Raw genomic sequence first — 16,469 nt, 5'->3', positions numbered from 1 at the left:
GATTTCCAAATCAGCTGGGTTGTCATTTCCCCATGTCTGGATGGATCCTACACCAATCCAGTGACATTTGGGTGCCAGACTCAGGTAGGTACTCCTCATATCTGTGTTTGTGATCTGATGCAGGGTGACAGATCCACTGGCAGCCATGTGATCTGTCACACAGGCAACTCCAGCCTTCAAAGATTGTTTACACGGTATAGGACCTAGCCTTGGGAAATACCAACCACACTGCAAGCACTATGCATAACAGCACCAGCAGACAAAACAGAAGTTGAAATCCACTGAGTTTTGTCACTTTTTGTGCTTTTGAAAATTTAATCTTACACTCATCCAGTGGTTACTAAATTAGTGGCCTAATTTTCAGGGGTGCCTAACACTTGAGCCACCGAGCACAACTGCAAATCATCCAGCATCTCTCAAGGCCATTTCTGTTTCTTACATGGTTAAGTGATGCCAAAGTGTGGATTATTTTTTTTCAGTCTTAATGCTGGGCTCCCATCCCCACCTCCATTTTAAATTGTGCATATTGTTGTTTAGCTATGCTGCAGTTTTGTTCCCTGCTATCAAGTAGGATGGCTCTGCAAAGTAGAAGTATTTCTATCAGTAGCCACTTACGAATGAATGAATGTAATGTGTCCCACCAGTCTTAGAGCACTATCGTGTTTAGTTTTGGTCTAGTGTGTAGCAACGTCTAAGAAAGGTTCTGACTGTGGTATTACTGCACTGTTCTTTTTCCCCTCTCTGTCTCTGTCTTCCCTTCCTGGCCATTTCAACAACTGCTGTTCTGTCTGAAAACATTCTTTTTCTGTCTCTTCTCCTCTTTTCTGTCTCTCATGCATTCATTCTCTCTTCTTTCTCTTCTTCCGCTCCCCCTACCTTGCCCCGCTTCTGCCCCTCTCTTTTGGCCTGGCTTATCCTTTTCTGCATGCTATATGGCACTCCTCCCAGGAAAGACACTTGTTTGATACCATATCACTGCTGATCCAGGAATCTCTAGAAGGAGAGTTGAAGCTGATGGACAACTTATCAGGCTCTGTGTGCCATCATTATGCCCTTCCAGCTACTGACAATTACAACTCTGAGAAACAGGTTAATATTACTAATTTCCTGAAAAGTTTCTATCTAAATTTAGATTGAAACCTTTATTACAAAAGAGAGAGAGGGTTTCTTACTTTTATCTAAAGTAGGCGTATCAAGGCCGAAAGTGACTAAAAACTACTTTTGTAGAATGGCAAATGCATTTCTATTTGTTTAAGAGGAGATGGGTATTTACTAGGGATGGATGGATCAGCCTATTGTCATTCTGTGTCAGTTTTTCACATGTTCAATCATAGGACCAGTCCCCCTGTTTTCTGTGCTTGTGTTTAAAATTTAAAAAAAAACCACCATGAAAAATGTGAATTGAAAATGTCCACATGTTCTCCGGAAGTATGCATTTTATACTCATTTCTTCCCCATAAAATATGCATTTTCCTTGCACATTTTTGTATCCGTTTTTGGAACCAAAATGACATTAGATTTTAATCTGCAGATAAGCTTAGGACCAGCAAACTGGGTCAATTTGCTTTAAAAATGCTGACTAAATAAATTCCTTTTCCATCCCTAGTATTTACCACCCAGTCCTATGCATGTTCAGTTAGAAAGCCAACTGAATTCAGTGGAACATACTCCTCCATCAGTATGTATAGGACTATAACCATAGCTAGATTTATGTTTAGACAAGTATTTAGTGCATTGGCATTACAATCCTATGCATACTGACCTGGAAGGAAGCCCTGTTAAATACAGTGGAGCTTACTTCTGAGTAAGCATGCATAGGATTACGCTGGAAAGCTTATAAGAATGTCATTAAGGCTGCAATCCTACACTCAATTTCCAGGCAGTAAGCCCCATTGTACTCAATGGGAACTTACTTTTGAGTAGACATGTATAGGATTGTGCTGTAAGGTAGCGCAGAGATGAGATGCTGCTCTTGTGAACATTTCCATTCATCTGCATGGAAGCCTATGTTGAATTTCATGGACCACTTTGGGGTGTTGAAAATAAGCTGGCCTGCGTGTAACCAGATGTGAAGATAGTTCAGTATGTGTATGGGGGTTGTCACCTTGCTTTGTATATTCCTTGTGTCAAAGCAGATTATGTAATTTAAAACCTAGGACAATTCCAGTACTATCAGTGTACCTGATTTCTGATTAGCTCCATGTGAATATAAAAGGTGTATTTGTTCAAATCCAATTCCAGGTTGAACCAAAATATTATAATATAAAATATTATAATCAATTAAAGCTTTGATAGCATATTAAAAGGGCATACTGATTAATCAGGAAAGTCAGGGTAGCTTTGGCATTTCTTGTGAGAGAGAAAAGGGAGATTGCCTCTTTTAAGAGTTGCCATCTACAGTAAGTACTGGCGCATACACACACACAAACAAACACACAGTGCCAAATTAACCAGGTGGCATTTCTGGTCAGTTAAACATTTTCAGGCTTTTTAATTATTCTAACCAATTAATTGACTAAGCACTGCAGCCTTAATATGGGTTTAGGTTTCTAGTTACAGTAAGTTTCGATTTAACAGCTTTTTAAGCAGCCCACTAATGAAACTTCCTTGTCTCTTAGGGTAGCGCAAGTATGGGTGTAGTATGTGGCAGTGGTTCAAAAAGGTGGAGGCATCTATATAGCTCCAGGTCTGAGCCAGTTGATTGCCCTGCAGTGTAGGCGTCGCATACTTGTAACAGCTGAATTGTTATTATTTTCCCACGTGGAACCGGCCACCTACATCATTAGTTCTTACTGCCCAACACAGTATATCACACTGGGACTCTCATTAGGTTGAAGATTAGGATGACTGGTTTCTCCCAAGGATGAAAGAGGAGGCACATTTTTAAATAATGAAAGGAGACTTCCAGTCTCCACATTGTCTCTCAGCAAATAGCGCATACCAAACGTTACACTCTTTCTTCCACATGTAAACTATCATTGTTGATTCTCCTGGCCACTGGCATTTCTGAAAATGGAGCTCTTTCTATTGAAAACATGGTATCCACCATGGGATCTTTTTTTCTGTTTCGTGTGAAGCAATTATCAGGCTGAGAACATTTACTAAGAAGCAAATCCTATTGAATTTGAGGAACTTTCTTCGTAACTGTAATTATAATTATGCTGTGTGGTCCTTTTCTTATTTTACATTCAGCTGCTCTTGCCAGCTACTCCCATATCTGAAGAGACATGAGAAATGTTGTGAAAACTAAAATCCTTCCCCCTCTCTCTTTCTACCTGTCTGTGTGTCTGATGCATGGCAGGAACAGGCATTCTATGGCACTCCAGATGTTGCTGGGCTCCAGCTCCCAGCACCAGTCAACATGGCCAATGACCAGGAGTAATAGTAGTTGAAATGCAGCAATATCTAGCAGGCCACAGATTCCCTGTCCCTGGTGTTTGGCAAGGAACATGTGGATCTTCTCTCTGAGATAGATACACACATTCAGGTTCTCGCGTTATAGTTGCGTATTTGGCAATGAGCTATCGAAGCAGTAATCTGTTCATTGCCACATCAACTGCGGCCCTGCACCTCTGCTAGCTATCACAGTTTCATTAGGTGGCATGGAATTAGTGATAATATTTCATGCTTTTTTACTCAGCCTGAAGGTGGGATTCAACTAATGAGTCCCTTCAGTGGAAGTCCTGAACAATGGGGCTTCCCCCCTCATTCCCACATTGGCTCAGGGTGGAGCTAAATCATGGAGAGGAGGTGGGAATCATTCCATATGGTGAGCCAAAATGCTTGACAAGCTAGAATGATTGCCCTGCACAATGCTGAATTCCTCCCAGAAAGTCCTTCTCATTGTGATAGTTCAAAGTTGTTTGCATAGTATTTGTTCCATTCACAACCAACACAGAATTGCTAGAATACCACAAGACTACATGCTATGCCAGTACTATCATTCTTTTTATTAGAGAGCTATTGGACACAGTGGTACTGAATTTATTAACATGTTAGAGATCAAAATATTTAAATTCAGAAAACGACCAGATTTATAGATGTTCATCTAAATATGCTGTTTCCTGAAATCAAATAAGGTTAACTCAACCATTGCTGACTTCCCTAGCCCTCTTTGAGATTCTCTAACATTTCTGGGTTAGATACAACTAGTCCTGGTCTCCACACTACATCCTGAAAGATTCATTACCATTGGATACAGATGGCTTGAGCACTTAAAGTAAAAGCGCTAATTCTCTGGCATAAAAAATGAACTGCTGAGATAAAGGAGGAATTGGAAGACATGGAATAGACATATATCTTTATGTAATAGTGGCCATTGGTATGAGTCAGTTTTATGACACGATAAATGTTTCCTGCAAAAATGAAAAAAGCCTGTTATTGTGAAGACGCACATAAAAATTTATAAATAAGATGCCAAGCTTTGAGAAAATTACTTAGAAATTTAACACTCCATGTTAAGACCAATAAGCATATTGTTTGAGGACGATGGCAGCAGTGGGCCTCCTTTATTAATGGGGCCACCTTGACATGATATTTGCAATAGATTCTAAAAATGATCCATAAACTACAAAACAAAACATTTGCCACTGATCTGTTATAGGGCCCCTCTGAGGACTTAAAATGTAGTTATTTAGAGAGAACTTTGAAATAAAGGGTTGGATTTCATTTTTTAAAACAAGTAAGTGACAGTGTTAGACCATGATCTCATTAACCATAGTGGAAAGAGCTGGACTGATATCCCTCAGCTTTGATATGCTCAAGTCTGCTAATGGTATATACAAGAAGGATACACCAATTTTCTTTGGATTAAACAGTATTGAAGAATTACTTTTACTTCCTCTTTTACGTAGATTAGAACCCCCTCTTGTTATACATGCACTGAGTGGCTGGAAGACACACACACCCCTTTTAATCACCCTGATTGTCTGATTAAAGGATAACTAAATCTGCATTTAGTGCTCTGAATCTTACTATTCAGGATAGGCTACCATCACTATTTCATAGAATCAAAGAATTGTAGAGTTGGAAGGGAGTTCAAGGGTCATCAAGCCCCAAGCCCCTGCAATGCAGGAATCTTAACATCCAATTTTTAAACCATACTGTTAAAGATAGCATTTAGGTTTGCTTGTTTATTGGTTTGAAACAACTGATTCTCAAATTTAAAGGGATTAGCAGTACATTATTATTTTATTGAATGTGACACAGAAAATGTTCAGTGCATGTCCACTAGTATTTGTTTTGCTTAATTGCTTCAAATAAATCTAAGGAGCCATGAAAGCCAGCAATTCCTCAGCCGTTCCACTGATTCCACCAGACTTTTCTAAACTAGGGTACAGAAGTACTCCTGAGATGGTAATCTCACCACAACAAAGTAGATATGCAATGCAACTATAGCATTTAAAAATGAGAAGACATAATATACTGAACACCTAGCAGGGTTCAGGCTCCAAAGAGCTAGGCTCAGTAGTTCTGAATGCCCAAGGGGGCTTTGGGGTTGTGGAACTTGAACTCCAGCTCCCTCGGCCACTGAGCAAGCAATTTTGAAACTGGCAGGAAAAAATGTGCTATTTAAACAGCGAAAGTTGTGCCTTTTGGCTAGCAAAACCCATCCTAGGTACATGTGGAGATGGGGGAGAAATTCCGTTCAGTTTGAATTTAAAGGCAGACTAACCTAACTCGCTTTCTGAAGCAATATACTCTGAAATTTGCATTTCCCTGAATTTTGCAAAAGTGTGTGGAAATTTAACTTTCGTACTCTATGAATATACTGGGGCAAAGTTTGCCTAATATATATATTAATGAAAATAGCAAAGAAAAATGCATTATATATTACGGGGAAATTCTTTGGGGAAAAATGTGTTTGTCAGACAAAATTATATACAAACTCATGGGAGAAATTCACACTAAAATGCTAGGGAACGTTCTTGAGGACTTTTTTAAAAAATGCACATTGAACTGGAGATGTGGAAAAGTGCATTTATGACTTGAAAATGAGGAAAGGAGAGAATCCAAAACTGATAAATTTGACCATCCTTACTTGGGGTGCAAATAAAGTAGCTGTTTGGACCCCAGCTTGCAAAATTCATTTTTTAAAAACAGCAGCAGCAGCAGCAACAACAACAAAAAATTCAGAGCCGCTGACCAAACACAAACAGAATATTATTATAACATTTAGGAGTAGAATTTCTGGAAGCATGGAACATTTAAATGTAATTGGGCATGGTTTTAAAAAGTAATTCAAGAGCAGCCGAAGCTTTAGCTCCCTCAGTTAGCACCTCAAAAGACTATATATTAATCAGTGCATCTTTATTGTGCAGTTGGTGATTTCCACCTTGCATTATATGTAAGCCTGTTTAGAACTTTTAGAAAATTAAACTTTGTCTCCATTTCCTTTTAGCTTTATCCACAAAATAATATGCACAATACAAATGCACTTATTTAAGTGCACTTGTATACAAATATACAAATTTGTATATAAGTGCACTTATACAAATGCACTTATTTAGAAGGGGAGTATTTAGTATTTAGGCGGTAGTATTTAGGCGCCTTGGTATTTAGGCGGTAATGGTGATGATAATAGCATTTCTTTTCTCAAAGACATTTACATGTGTCCTGGTTTCTTATGTTTGATCATCTCTCCCTTGTTTAGATCCCTCTAGCTGAGATGGAGGCTCTGTCTCTGACGTCAGATATTCTCTCTGAAAATTCCTGGTCCTTAGCTCTGACGGATGACTCTTTTCCTGATGATAATAACACACTCTTACTTAATGCCCTGGAGAGCAATGTACATACTCACTGGTCACTGTATATTCTGATGTTTACAGGGTTCTAAATACTGTTCTCAAGTGGGAAATAGCTATGGCATTTTCAGATAAGCAATATTTCTAACCAGCACATAACTTTTTTTATTTGAACAAATAAAATACCTGTAGTACCATTCTATTTGGGCTTACATTCAATATTACCTCTGAGGTGGCTCCCGGATGTTTTTATTTTACTTATTTCACATACTAAACATGAGAGTATTTCAAGCAACGTCAGAGAGATCTTCTATTGTTTATGGACTTAAGGAAAATGCCATGACACAAAGGATCCCACTTAAGTTTTGCTTCTTTGAACTTAAAATGATTCCAAAAGCAGACGCCTAGAAGGTGTGGCAGCAAATCCCAGTTACAATTTTCAAGCATAAGCTATCAGACTTGAACCTTTGGCATTGCTGCTTGTGTTGTAGACTTTTTGGTCACTGCTTTGATCCGACTTTCTAGAATAAAGAGTGACTTTTTTCCATTATGAAACATCTAACCAGTATTTTGAGCCCTGCTTTAACCATCTCCTCCTGAAACATTAGACATTTATAGCTAATGTGTAGCAATAAAGTGCTTTATTTCTGCTGTACAACAGACATAACTTCTCTTCCAACATTTAGTGGATTCATCCTTGTTTTCTCTTGTTCACATACCTAGCTTTAGCTGTGCGTTGTGTTGATGATTTTTCTCCATTCTAGTAGATTTGTCATCATAGTTATTACTTATTTGGAACACATCTTTAAACCGTGACAGTATTTCCCATCATGCTTCATGGCATCATATGCAAAAGACTCAGAATGCTACAATGAATGTTTTTAAATGGGCCGTTTTCTTTCAAACTGAGATACTAGAATAGAGAGAACATCCTGACCTCCATCAACATAAGTCTTAAAAATAGATTTCTGAATTTGAGAACCTTAACAGTTCAACAGGTTACTTTCATGAGGCCATGTATCAGTCAAGTCCCTTGGTGGTCATAGCAAGACATTTCAGTTTTGCAAAAAGATATCCACGGGTACAGAGAACTTTAAATTTGAAAAATAAAGTGTGCATACCTTCAGTATTTAACATTTTCTGTAATGAGTTAAGTTTAATGGGTTGAATCCATTGGTGCCTTTCAGTTGACCGTAAGACTTCCATCAGCAGAGCATGGATGGAGGAAATTATTTTTCAGCTAATTCTCCCTCTCCTCTGCAGCCCCCAGCCACTCTCTAAATCTGCTCTGGGGGGTCCTCCAGTCCAGATTTTAGAGGGTGGGGCTGCAGGGGAAGGGGGAATTGCAAAATATTGTTTTCCTTCCCATTCCAGTGATAGAAACTTTACTGTCAGCTGAGCAACTCCATTTGATATGACACCATTTAGGCTTCAACACTGTACTTGATTTGAAAAAATGCACACATCAGTAATTTTTTTTAAAAAAATTGATATTAAAACAGTTTTTGTGACATCTGGGTAGGGAGTCAATTTTGTGATAAATTTATCAAAATGCAAATTTATGATTTTTAAAAATGTTGTCAGATAGTACACTAGAGTTAGTGTCTGCTTAGAAAACTGTGGAGATGGCTGCACCATCCAAAATTTCATGTGAATTTCAGTAGCAAATATTGTGAATGGCTTCTGCAGTCTACACCTAGTCTCATGTAATGCCCCAATTGGTATTCCACAGCTGGCTTTCTAACGCCAAAATTAGTGCCTCATAAAACTAACCTTACATTGATGTCCCTAAATATTAAGGGGAGGGGTACTTTTTGCAATGCTATGCATCCCAGCCATGACTGATATATCAATCTCATCTTGTCAGAAAACCACCCAAATTTCAAATACATTTGTTGAAGCCATCTGAGCATGGGGCAGTTTCTACAATGAAACGTGAAAACATGTCATTGCACCAGTTGTAATAGGATGTCTTCTGTATCAAGATTCGAGGGGGAAACCCTCTTGGTATAGGTAGACCTATATGTTCATGAGAATTCTTAGATACAGATGAATTTCCTATCTAAAATCATCAAAGAATAGTGAAATTCATTCTACATGGCAGGAAGTCATATATGACTGGCTAACCTTACATTGGTAATTTTTCTTCTTTTTCTCTTTTTAAAAAATATTATATTTTGGGTTTTATCTTGTTTTACCATGCACCCTAATTATATTTTGCTCTACCATTAGAGAAATACATTAGAAATTCCTTAAGAGATTTGTACGGTAATACAAAAGATTTCTTGGTAGATAAATTTTCACCAACTACAAAAGGCAGCATGGGATTGGAGATTGTCTTCATTTAACAGTGTTGTAATAGCCTATTTTAGCATTTAAAACTTAATCTTTTATTTAAAGGATGTATTTTTCTTGTTGTTAGAAATACACCAAACATCCCTCTATAATTCTTCTTTTCTATGCGGCCTGTTTTTATCAACACAAAGTCAATGAAGGTCAAATAAGGATTTGTCTTCCATAAAATGCACATACCCCCCCCCACTTGTTTATATTACGCTAGGCTTATATTATGTACATACCCCTGTAAAAATATCACTTGGTTGGGGTCAGGGTGGTGGGAGATTTTATTCCTCATTTTTAATGACCAAAGTTTTGCAAAGCATGCAGTTGTTATACAAGACCTTGAGGCATGATGCTTGTTCAATGACTCCTGAAATAGTCATGGTTTATAATTGCAGTGTTGTTTCTCTGTTTCCCTGTATTGTAATTTTTTTTTTGTTCTTTTTAAAAATGTGGTTCATTCTGTGTGTGGTGGTTTTATTAACAGTGTAAAAGTAGGGCTTTTACCTCCTGGTCAACCCATCTGTGCAAATTTCATTTGGTTTCTGTAGAATTTGTACACCCAAATGACATGCATGCTCACTGTGTCCCCTGTATGTTGCAGTGGTTATCACGACAAGATCCAGTATGGACAGCATATTTTTCCATTCTCTGATATCCACACTTTCTTTTCTTTTTCAGGCCAATCTCCCCTCTAGAAATGACCCCCTGACTCTCTCACCAAGCAAAGATCTGCTAAGTGTGAGGAAGCCTTCTGTAGGCCGCACCCATTCTTTGCCAAATGACAGCTATATGTTTCAGGCTCCAGATACTGGCATCTACAATGACTCTTCTGGAGAAAGGAACACATCACATCAAAAATCTCAGTCAGGTACAAAATGTTTTCCTCAGAAAATTTTGTAATCCTCAGACGTATGTACTTGCCCACAGAAGACTTCAGTCTTGGTACTGGCTAGGTTTCTTTTTCCTTTTTGGCTTTGAGGTTTTTCTTCCATACATGGGAAGAACTTCTGATAAACTTTACAGTCTTTATCTCATTTCTTCCTAAATGGGGGGTTTGAGTCTTGTGGCCAAAACTGGATGAGAGTCTGGGCAACTTAATTGCCTTAACTGTCTTTCTTAGGGCTGAACAGAACATTTCATATAAAACTGTGTAAGTCACCCTTCATCTAAAGAGTTGCAAGTGTGCAACTCCATTCACTTGCTGATGCCACCCCAATCTTTAATGACATCCAATTGGATAAAGTGGGACATGTTTCTTAGCAAAAATGCTTCGGAGGATTGGTCTGTAAGTCTAGTTTTATCTACATTAACTTCTCTCACAGAAGCATCTTTCTGGTTCAAGAAGGGAGGGGAGAATCCTTCTAAGTCCCATCATCCAGGGCTTTCCCACAGAGACATAATTTCAGAGTGCTGTTCAGAATGATACAAAACATGAAGAGGTTACTAAAAGGGTATCGAAATTTGCATAGTAATGGGAACATTTACAGTTTAGCAGCAGGAATGGGGGGAAAGCAGGAACAATCGCTATCAGGCAGCGCAAGTGTAGCTTGGCACTCTAGCATAGCATGAAATAATTTAAGATCCAAGGTAACTTGATTTCAGATCCTCTCAAAAGAGCATGATCCAGCAGAGACAGAGACTTCAGAAACGTATGACCTTGCTCCCTAATTCAGGTAGTTTTGGTGCTGACACTGTCCCTTCATTAGGCAGGCCCTTCTTCTATAACTTGAGAAAGCATGACAAAGTGAGTGCCCCAGGCCGTATTAGGCTAGCTGGCAATACAACTGAACACTCAGTACAGTGGTACCTCAGGTTACATATGCTTCAGGTTACATACGCTTCAGGTTACAGACTCCGCTAACCAGAAATAGTACCTCGGCTTAAGAACTTTGCTTCAGGATGAGAACAGAAATTGTGCTCCAGCGGCGCGGCAGCAGCAGGAGGCCCCTATTAGCTAAAGTGGTGCTTCAGGTTAAGAACAGTTTCAGGTTAAGAACGGACCTCCGGAACGAATTAAGTACTTAACCCGAGGTACCACTGCAATGGTTTTTACAGCTGGAGTAAGGAACTTGGCACCATCCACACAATTCTCACCCCAGATCTCACCAGCCCCAGCCAGCATGTGCAATGGTCAGGGGTGGTGTTAAAGGCCAGCAACATGTGGAGGGCTACAGTCCCCACTGCCCATCACCATACTTTAAATGTTTAAGGTGTATGATGCCCACAGTTCAAAAATACAAAGTAAAGGCATATTCTACTTCCACTGTCGGAGGCACTATGACTCTCAGTACTGGTGCCTGGGAATCACAAGCGGGGAGAGTGCTGTTGCGTCCAGGTCCTGGTTGTTGGCTTCCCACAAGCATTCTTGCCTAAGAACATAAGTGCAGCCTCTCTAGATCAGATCATGGTCAGACTACTCCATCCCTCTTTGAACTAGGCTAGGGATGGAGCAGCTTTTTTCTTTCATGGTCCTCATTCCTTCAGGGGTAATCTGGCAGGGCAGGGGGCACATGTCATCAGTGTGCAGGTACCCCTTCTCTTTCTCTATCTTCCTCTCCTCCCACATCAGGGGGTGAATTGCATTGTGGAGAATCCAAATGGTGGCCAGGCTGCCAACACAGCAAAACCACTTTGGGAAGGGGAAGAAAGAGCCCATGCTTCTGCCACTGAAGAATAATTTATCTTTCCACTGCAGAAATTCAGCGAGATCCCATTAAAAAAATATATCTTGCTATAAATAGGGTGGAGAATTTTGAGAAGCCATTTATGCACAACTCTTCTTTTAAGTGACTGAGATCATAAAACAGATATCCCAGTTGGGGGAGGCTTATTGTGGATCCACCTCAAAATGGTGTTTACATTGTTCTACGCAATCTCGTACATTGGATAAATGAGGTGCAGAAAATAAATCACCAGTTTGCATGTGTGAATCATCATAACTGTTCCTCACTTTCTCTTTTGAGATATTACTTCTGTTCCTCAGAATAACTTAGCACCTGAGAAATAGCTGCCTTTCAGAACTCAGTGGAGTGGCATCTGTTAAATATATGCAATTCTCTAAAGTGCTGTGAGGTTTGTAAAAGCCATACATCACCAATAAGGAATATGAGTAACGTAACATTTCAAGTTAGAAAATAACTTTTGTGTTGTCAGTAAACTTAGAAGAAGGTTTATTTGAATAACCCTGAATAACAGAACAGATATTCTGGGAAATATTCCAGGACAAATGAGATTCCTTCTGTGGGAGATGGGCCAGATTAAATGAATAGCTTCTTGGTTTTGTTTTAAATCACATAAATGCTTTGGGCTTTGATGGAGAGGGTTGAGGCTCCTCACGGAGGTTATAATTCACCACCCAAGAACAAGGAGGCAGCTTGGAGAAAAATGCATATGGAATACACACAATATGACATTGGTGGATTGCTCCATAACCAACTCAGAAACGATTTTATAGAAATTGGGAGTCCAGCAATTATGGGAGGCTATGTTATCCTCATCCATGATGTACAGAATTTTATTTAACTCAGTTTGAGTTACCAATGTTCTCAGTTTCCCATCCTCTCCTCCTCAGGCTCAACGACGTCAGTGCAATCTCAGCCTGCAAACACTGATGCTCTCCTACAAATCCCAAGAGAGCTCTTCTACCACCTCAAGCCCCAATACAGTCCTGACTGGGAAAGCAAATCCAAAGCCCCTCCACCTGTGCATTCTCCTTCTGCAGAACGGTTACTTCGCAGACAGGTAAGCTGAGCTGCCGATGTTATCATGCAGCAAGTCTTACGTCTATGTGTACTACCAATCAGTGAAAGGCTGCATAGCAGGGCCTTAGAAATGATAACTAGCCACAAAATTGTTTTGAAAAGGGAAAAACCTGTGAGGAGATTCTGATTCCTGTGGTAGATTCTGTGAGCATGTCAAGATCATTCCAACTTAAGGAGCTATATGGGCTGTGACACCGCTTCCATTCTTCACTGTGCTTCATGGGCAGCGCATTTCAGCATCTGTTGAGTCTCTAGTAAATCAGTGCAGGTGGTGTTGCTGGCATGGTATGTGCAATCCAGACAACTGGCTTTCTAAAGTGAGCACAGACCTTATATTTTTCGGGAGGTGGCACAAAGGACATATATTTATTTCACCAACAAGAATTTACTCTTTTATATCCGTTATCTTGCTTCCTAACCTTTCCTGACTTTGCTCAGTCAGTTGACCATGTGATCAAGTCGCATGAGCCTCCTGAAGGTCAGCAGCTCAGCCACCTGAGTTACAACAAGGCCCCTATAGGTCTGCATCACATTACAACTCCATTAAAAAAAACTTGATGTTTCCTCTGTACTTACTCCCTATTATTTAAATAACATGAATGATTTGATTCCATTGCCCCAAACATTTTATTTATCAGGGCTGACAGCTTGGCAGTGGAACTCTTTTGGATGATAGTTTTTTCCGTATTTTTAAGAGCTTGAATGATTCAGTGCTAGATTGATATTATGTAATACAAAGTGCAAAAGGCTATTTTTCATTTTCCTGAAATAGCATATCATGCGAGTGATTACTTAATAACCCCGTTTATTCAGGCCATTACATTCCTTTTCAATGACAAAATAATGTGGCTAATTTCTTGAGCCCCTCCACATGAATATGAAGCTCCAAGGTGAGCAGTTTACATTAATCTGGAGTATTAAACTGACAGGCTAAATTCTTAAAGCGTATTAGGTCGATGCTGAGCTAGCCTGCCAGCCTAATGTACACTAACAAAGAATCTAATTGATTTCATGGTTCCAGCCTATGAATATGCTCATTGACGTTGAAGGGATATCAGTCCAATCCTTTTGAATCAGTGCTGCAGTGATAAGTGATCATTTTAGCTGTCTTCTTTTCATTCTTAGCCGTTAAAACTAGTTGCTGAGGACTAAGCATTTTTCAACGCCAGATTATAATTGGACATAAGGAATTAGGCTAGCATTTTCAAGAAGCATTTAGTGACAGAATTTGAAATGTGCAGATGCTGCAAGTAGAATACTTATTATTTGCAGGTAGAATATTTTTTATTTCATTTTGGTGGACTCCTAAATATGTTTTCTTTGGGCCCAGGAGGGCACTAATTAATCACACCCAAAATGTGAAGCCACTCAGTATTCATGCAAAGTCCATTCTGATTCCTAATTTGCAAAGTGGGTCTGGGAAATTCCTGACAGTCCAGAAGTGCCACAGTCTACCCAAGGAAAGGCATAATGTTGAAGCAAGATACCTGGACCCAATACCATACCTCTTTTTCCTCAAACTGTTCCATCATCTTTCTCTGTGCTGAAACATTAACTGGAAGTACCCTAGACAGCCATTTAGTCCAGAGTCACTATACAGAAGACACTCATAAAGGAATTGATATTATTTTAGATTTTGGAGTTGTACTCCTCCTAAAAATGTTGCTTTATGGTAATGATTAGCAGCTTGCCCAGTTTGCTAAGTATGTACTTAATGAAGTACCAGACAAAGAACTGCCACTACTTCACTGTCTCAGAATATTATAGTTTGAGGAAGGCATAATTCATGACGGAATGGCTGGTTCAATTCCTTGGCCACAACTAGGATGAAACCTGGTCCTTGGTGCTTTTGAATCATTGTCATGGGCTTAGTCCTTCAATAAGAGATAAATCACAGAAGACATTTGATTGCATTGAGTGGATAACTTGGAATTGTGATTGTATAATAATAATACCACCACTTCCCCAATGCAATCTTCACTATGGCCTTTCTAGTCCAGATTTTCCCCCCTTCTTGCCACTGATACTGGCTTCACATTAAGAATCAAAAAGGGCATCCAATGACTAGAGGTTGGCACATGTCCTAGAACATTCTTAAGGGCTTTTAATGAAGATGCAGAAACTTCTGTACTACACTTTAGATAGGATGGTGTATTTGTTGTTAGGATTCCATCAGAGACTATATGGGGGGGTCTTTCTGGTATTGATTTATTTAGTCTGTTATGTCTTTTCAGCTTTTCATCTACTAAATGAGAGTAAGGAGACTATGAGCCCACTGGGGCAAAAAGTAGCCCAAGAGAAAATTAAAAATTGCCAGTCTTGCCCACACTGTAGCTTGTGAGTAATATTTCCCAAGTAGCTCAAATGAGGCTACGTCTTGGCCACCTCTCATGGTCCCCTTCTAACAATGGCTGTCATTGCCAACCATGAAAGGGAAAGGGATTAAAATAATGAGAGTGATTAGCAGCATGCTCATCATGATGCATGCCCCTGGGCCTGAGGTCTCCCCCCATCCTGAAAGCTGTCTGTGGGCAAACGCCGGCTCCCTCAGCCTGAAGCAAGATGAGTTGCCTTTGACTGGACTTAATTGTCCAAGGGCCCTTTACCTTTTTACTTACCTTTAGTGCCACATACCCACAAATACTTTTAAAATACAGGGGTTGTTTTCTTTTCTTTTTTTTAATGTTAGTTTATCCAAGTAATGGGTCTTTGACTATTTTCTCTTCCTCATCAAGATTAATAGTATTGCTATTTCTCTAGTCATTTTGATAGTATTTTTTTTCATCTTATTATACTAGTAGTCTCAAAGAAATTGTAACAGGATATTTGTACATACATCTGCCAACTGCTTTGTTCAATATGTACATCGCATGCATTTTTATTTGATTTTATCTCTCCTTCTCTCTCTCTCTCTCTCTCTTCCTCCCTCTCTCTCCCTCCTTTCCTCGCTTATGTCCTCTCCTTAACCTGTGTTTAGATAAATCTTGTTCACCACATCCCTGGCCCATACACGTTCCTTAGTCACTGACTCTCCTGTCATTCAACTTCCCTCACCTTTTTCAGTGCTGTAGAATGGACCAAAGCCCCTGCTGTAGCTAAAACCATAGATCCCGGAAGGCCTGGCAGCTAGTGACTATGACTAATTCCCTGGTGAAGATTAGTCCATCAAGTGAATTAAAAGAACAAAGCTCTGTTCTCTGTTCAGGAACATGCTCCCTGCCAGTGCATTATAAAGAGTGCTTTTCTTCAGAAGAATTCTACTTCGATTCATTGGTTTGTGGGTCAGGTGGACTCTAAAACAAAGGTGTAAAACAATCCCATTCTACTGCTAATAAAATGTTTGGTAGGGATCAATCTAGCAGTTGGTTTTCTGGGAGTGAACTCAGACCTTTTAAAAAAAAAAAGGATTATAATTACTATCAACAGGCAAAGATGCCTGACAGTATAACCAAAATCAATAATCTTTTGTATTATCAAATGATCTGCAAATTAAAATTCAAAACTGTACATACAATTGTTTCCCTCAACACTATTACCATGGTTGCTATAGATCTTGCCTACATCTTTACATGAGATCAGAACCTGTAATATTTCAATTTTCTTCCATGACAGCTGTTGAGAA

General features: G+C 39.4%; 1 protein-coding gene across 15 annotated transcripts in view; it reads left to right on the top strand.

Moving 5' to 3' along the window:
• The window catches only part of CACNA1G (calcium voltage-gated channel subunit alpha1 G), a 323,096-nt gene that overhangs the window by 303,705 nt on the left and 2,922 nt on the right, over nt 1-16,469 (top strand). For 9 of the 15 annotated variants that reach the window (XM_028716551.2, XM_028716569.2, XM_028716545.2 and 6 more), the window contains 4 exons: nt 949-1,089; nt 6,653-6,787; nt 9,765-9,954; nt 12,658-12,827. In XM_028716551.2, the coding sequence (XP_028572384.2) occupies nt 949-1,089; nt 6,653-6,787; nt 9,765-9,954; nt 12,658-12,827 (636 nt within the window). Of the gene's footprint in view, nt 1-948; nt 1,090-6,652; nt 6,788-9,764; nt 9,955-12,657; nt 12,828-15,824; nt 16,133-16,469 lie in introns of those variants that run through there. The other 6 variants (XM_028716593.2, XM_028716587.2, XM_028716609.2 and 3 more) reach the window with 4 other exon arrangements.

The sequence above is a fragment of the Podarcis muralis genome, chromosome 2, assembly GCF_964188315.1.
Source record: "Podarcis muralis chromosome 2, rPodMur119.hap1.1, whole genome shotgun sequence".
Lineage (NCBI taxonomy): Eukaryota > Metazoa > Chordata > Lepidosauria > Squamata > Lacertidae > Podarcis > Podarcis muralis.
Note: the sequence above shows the minus strand (reverse complement) of the source record. Positions and strands in the feature narration are given on the sequence as shown.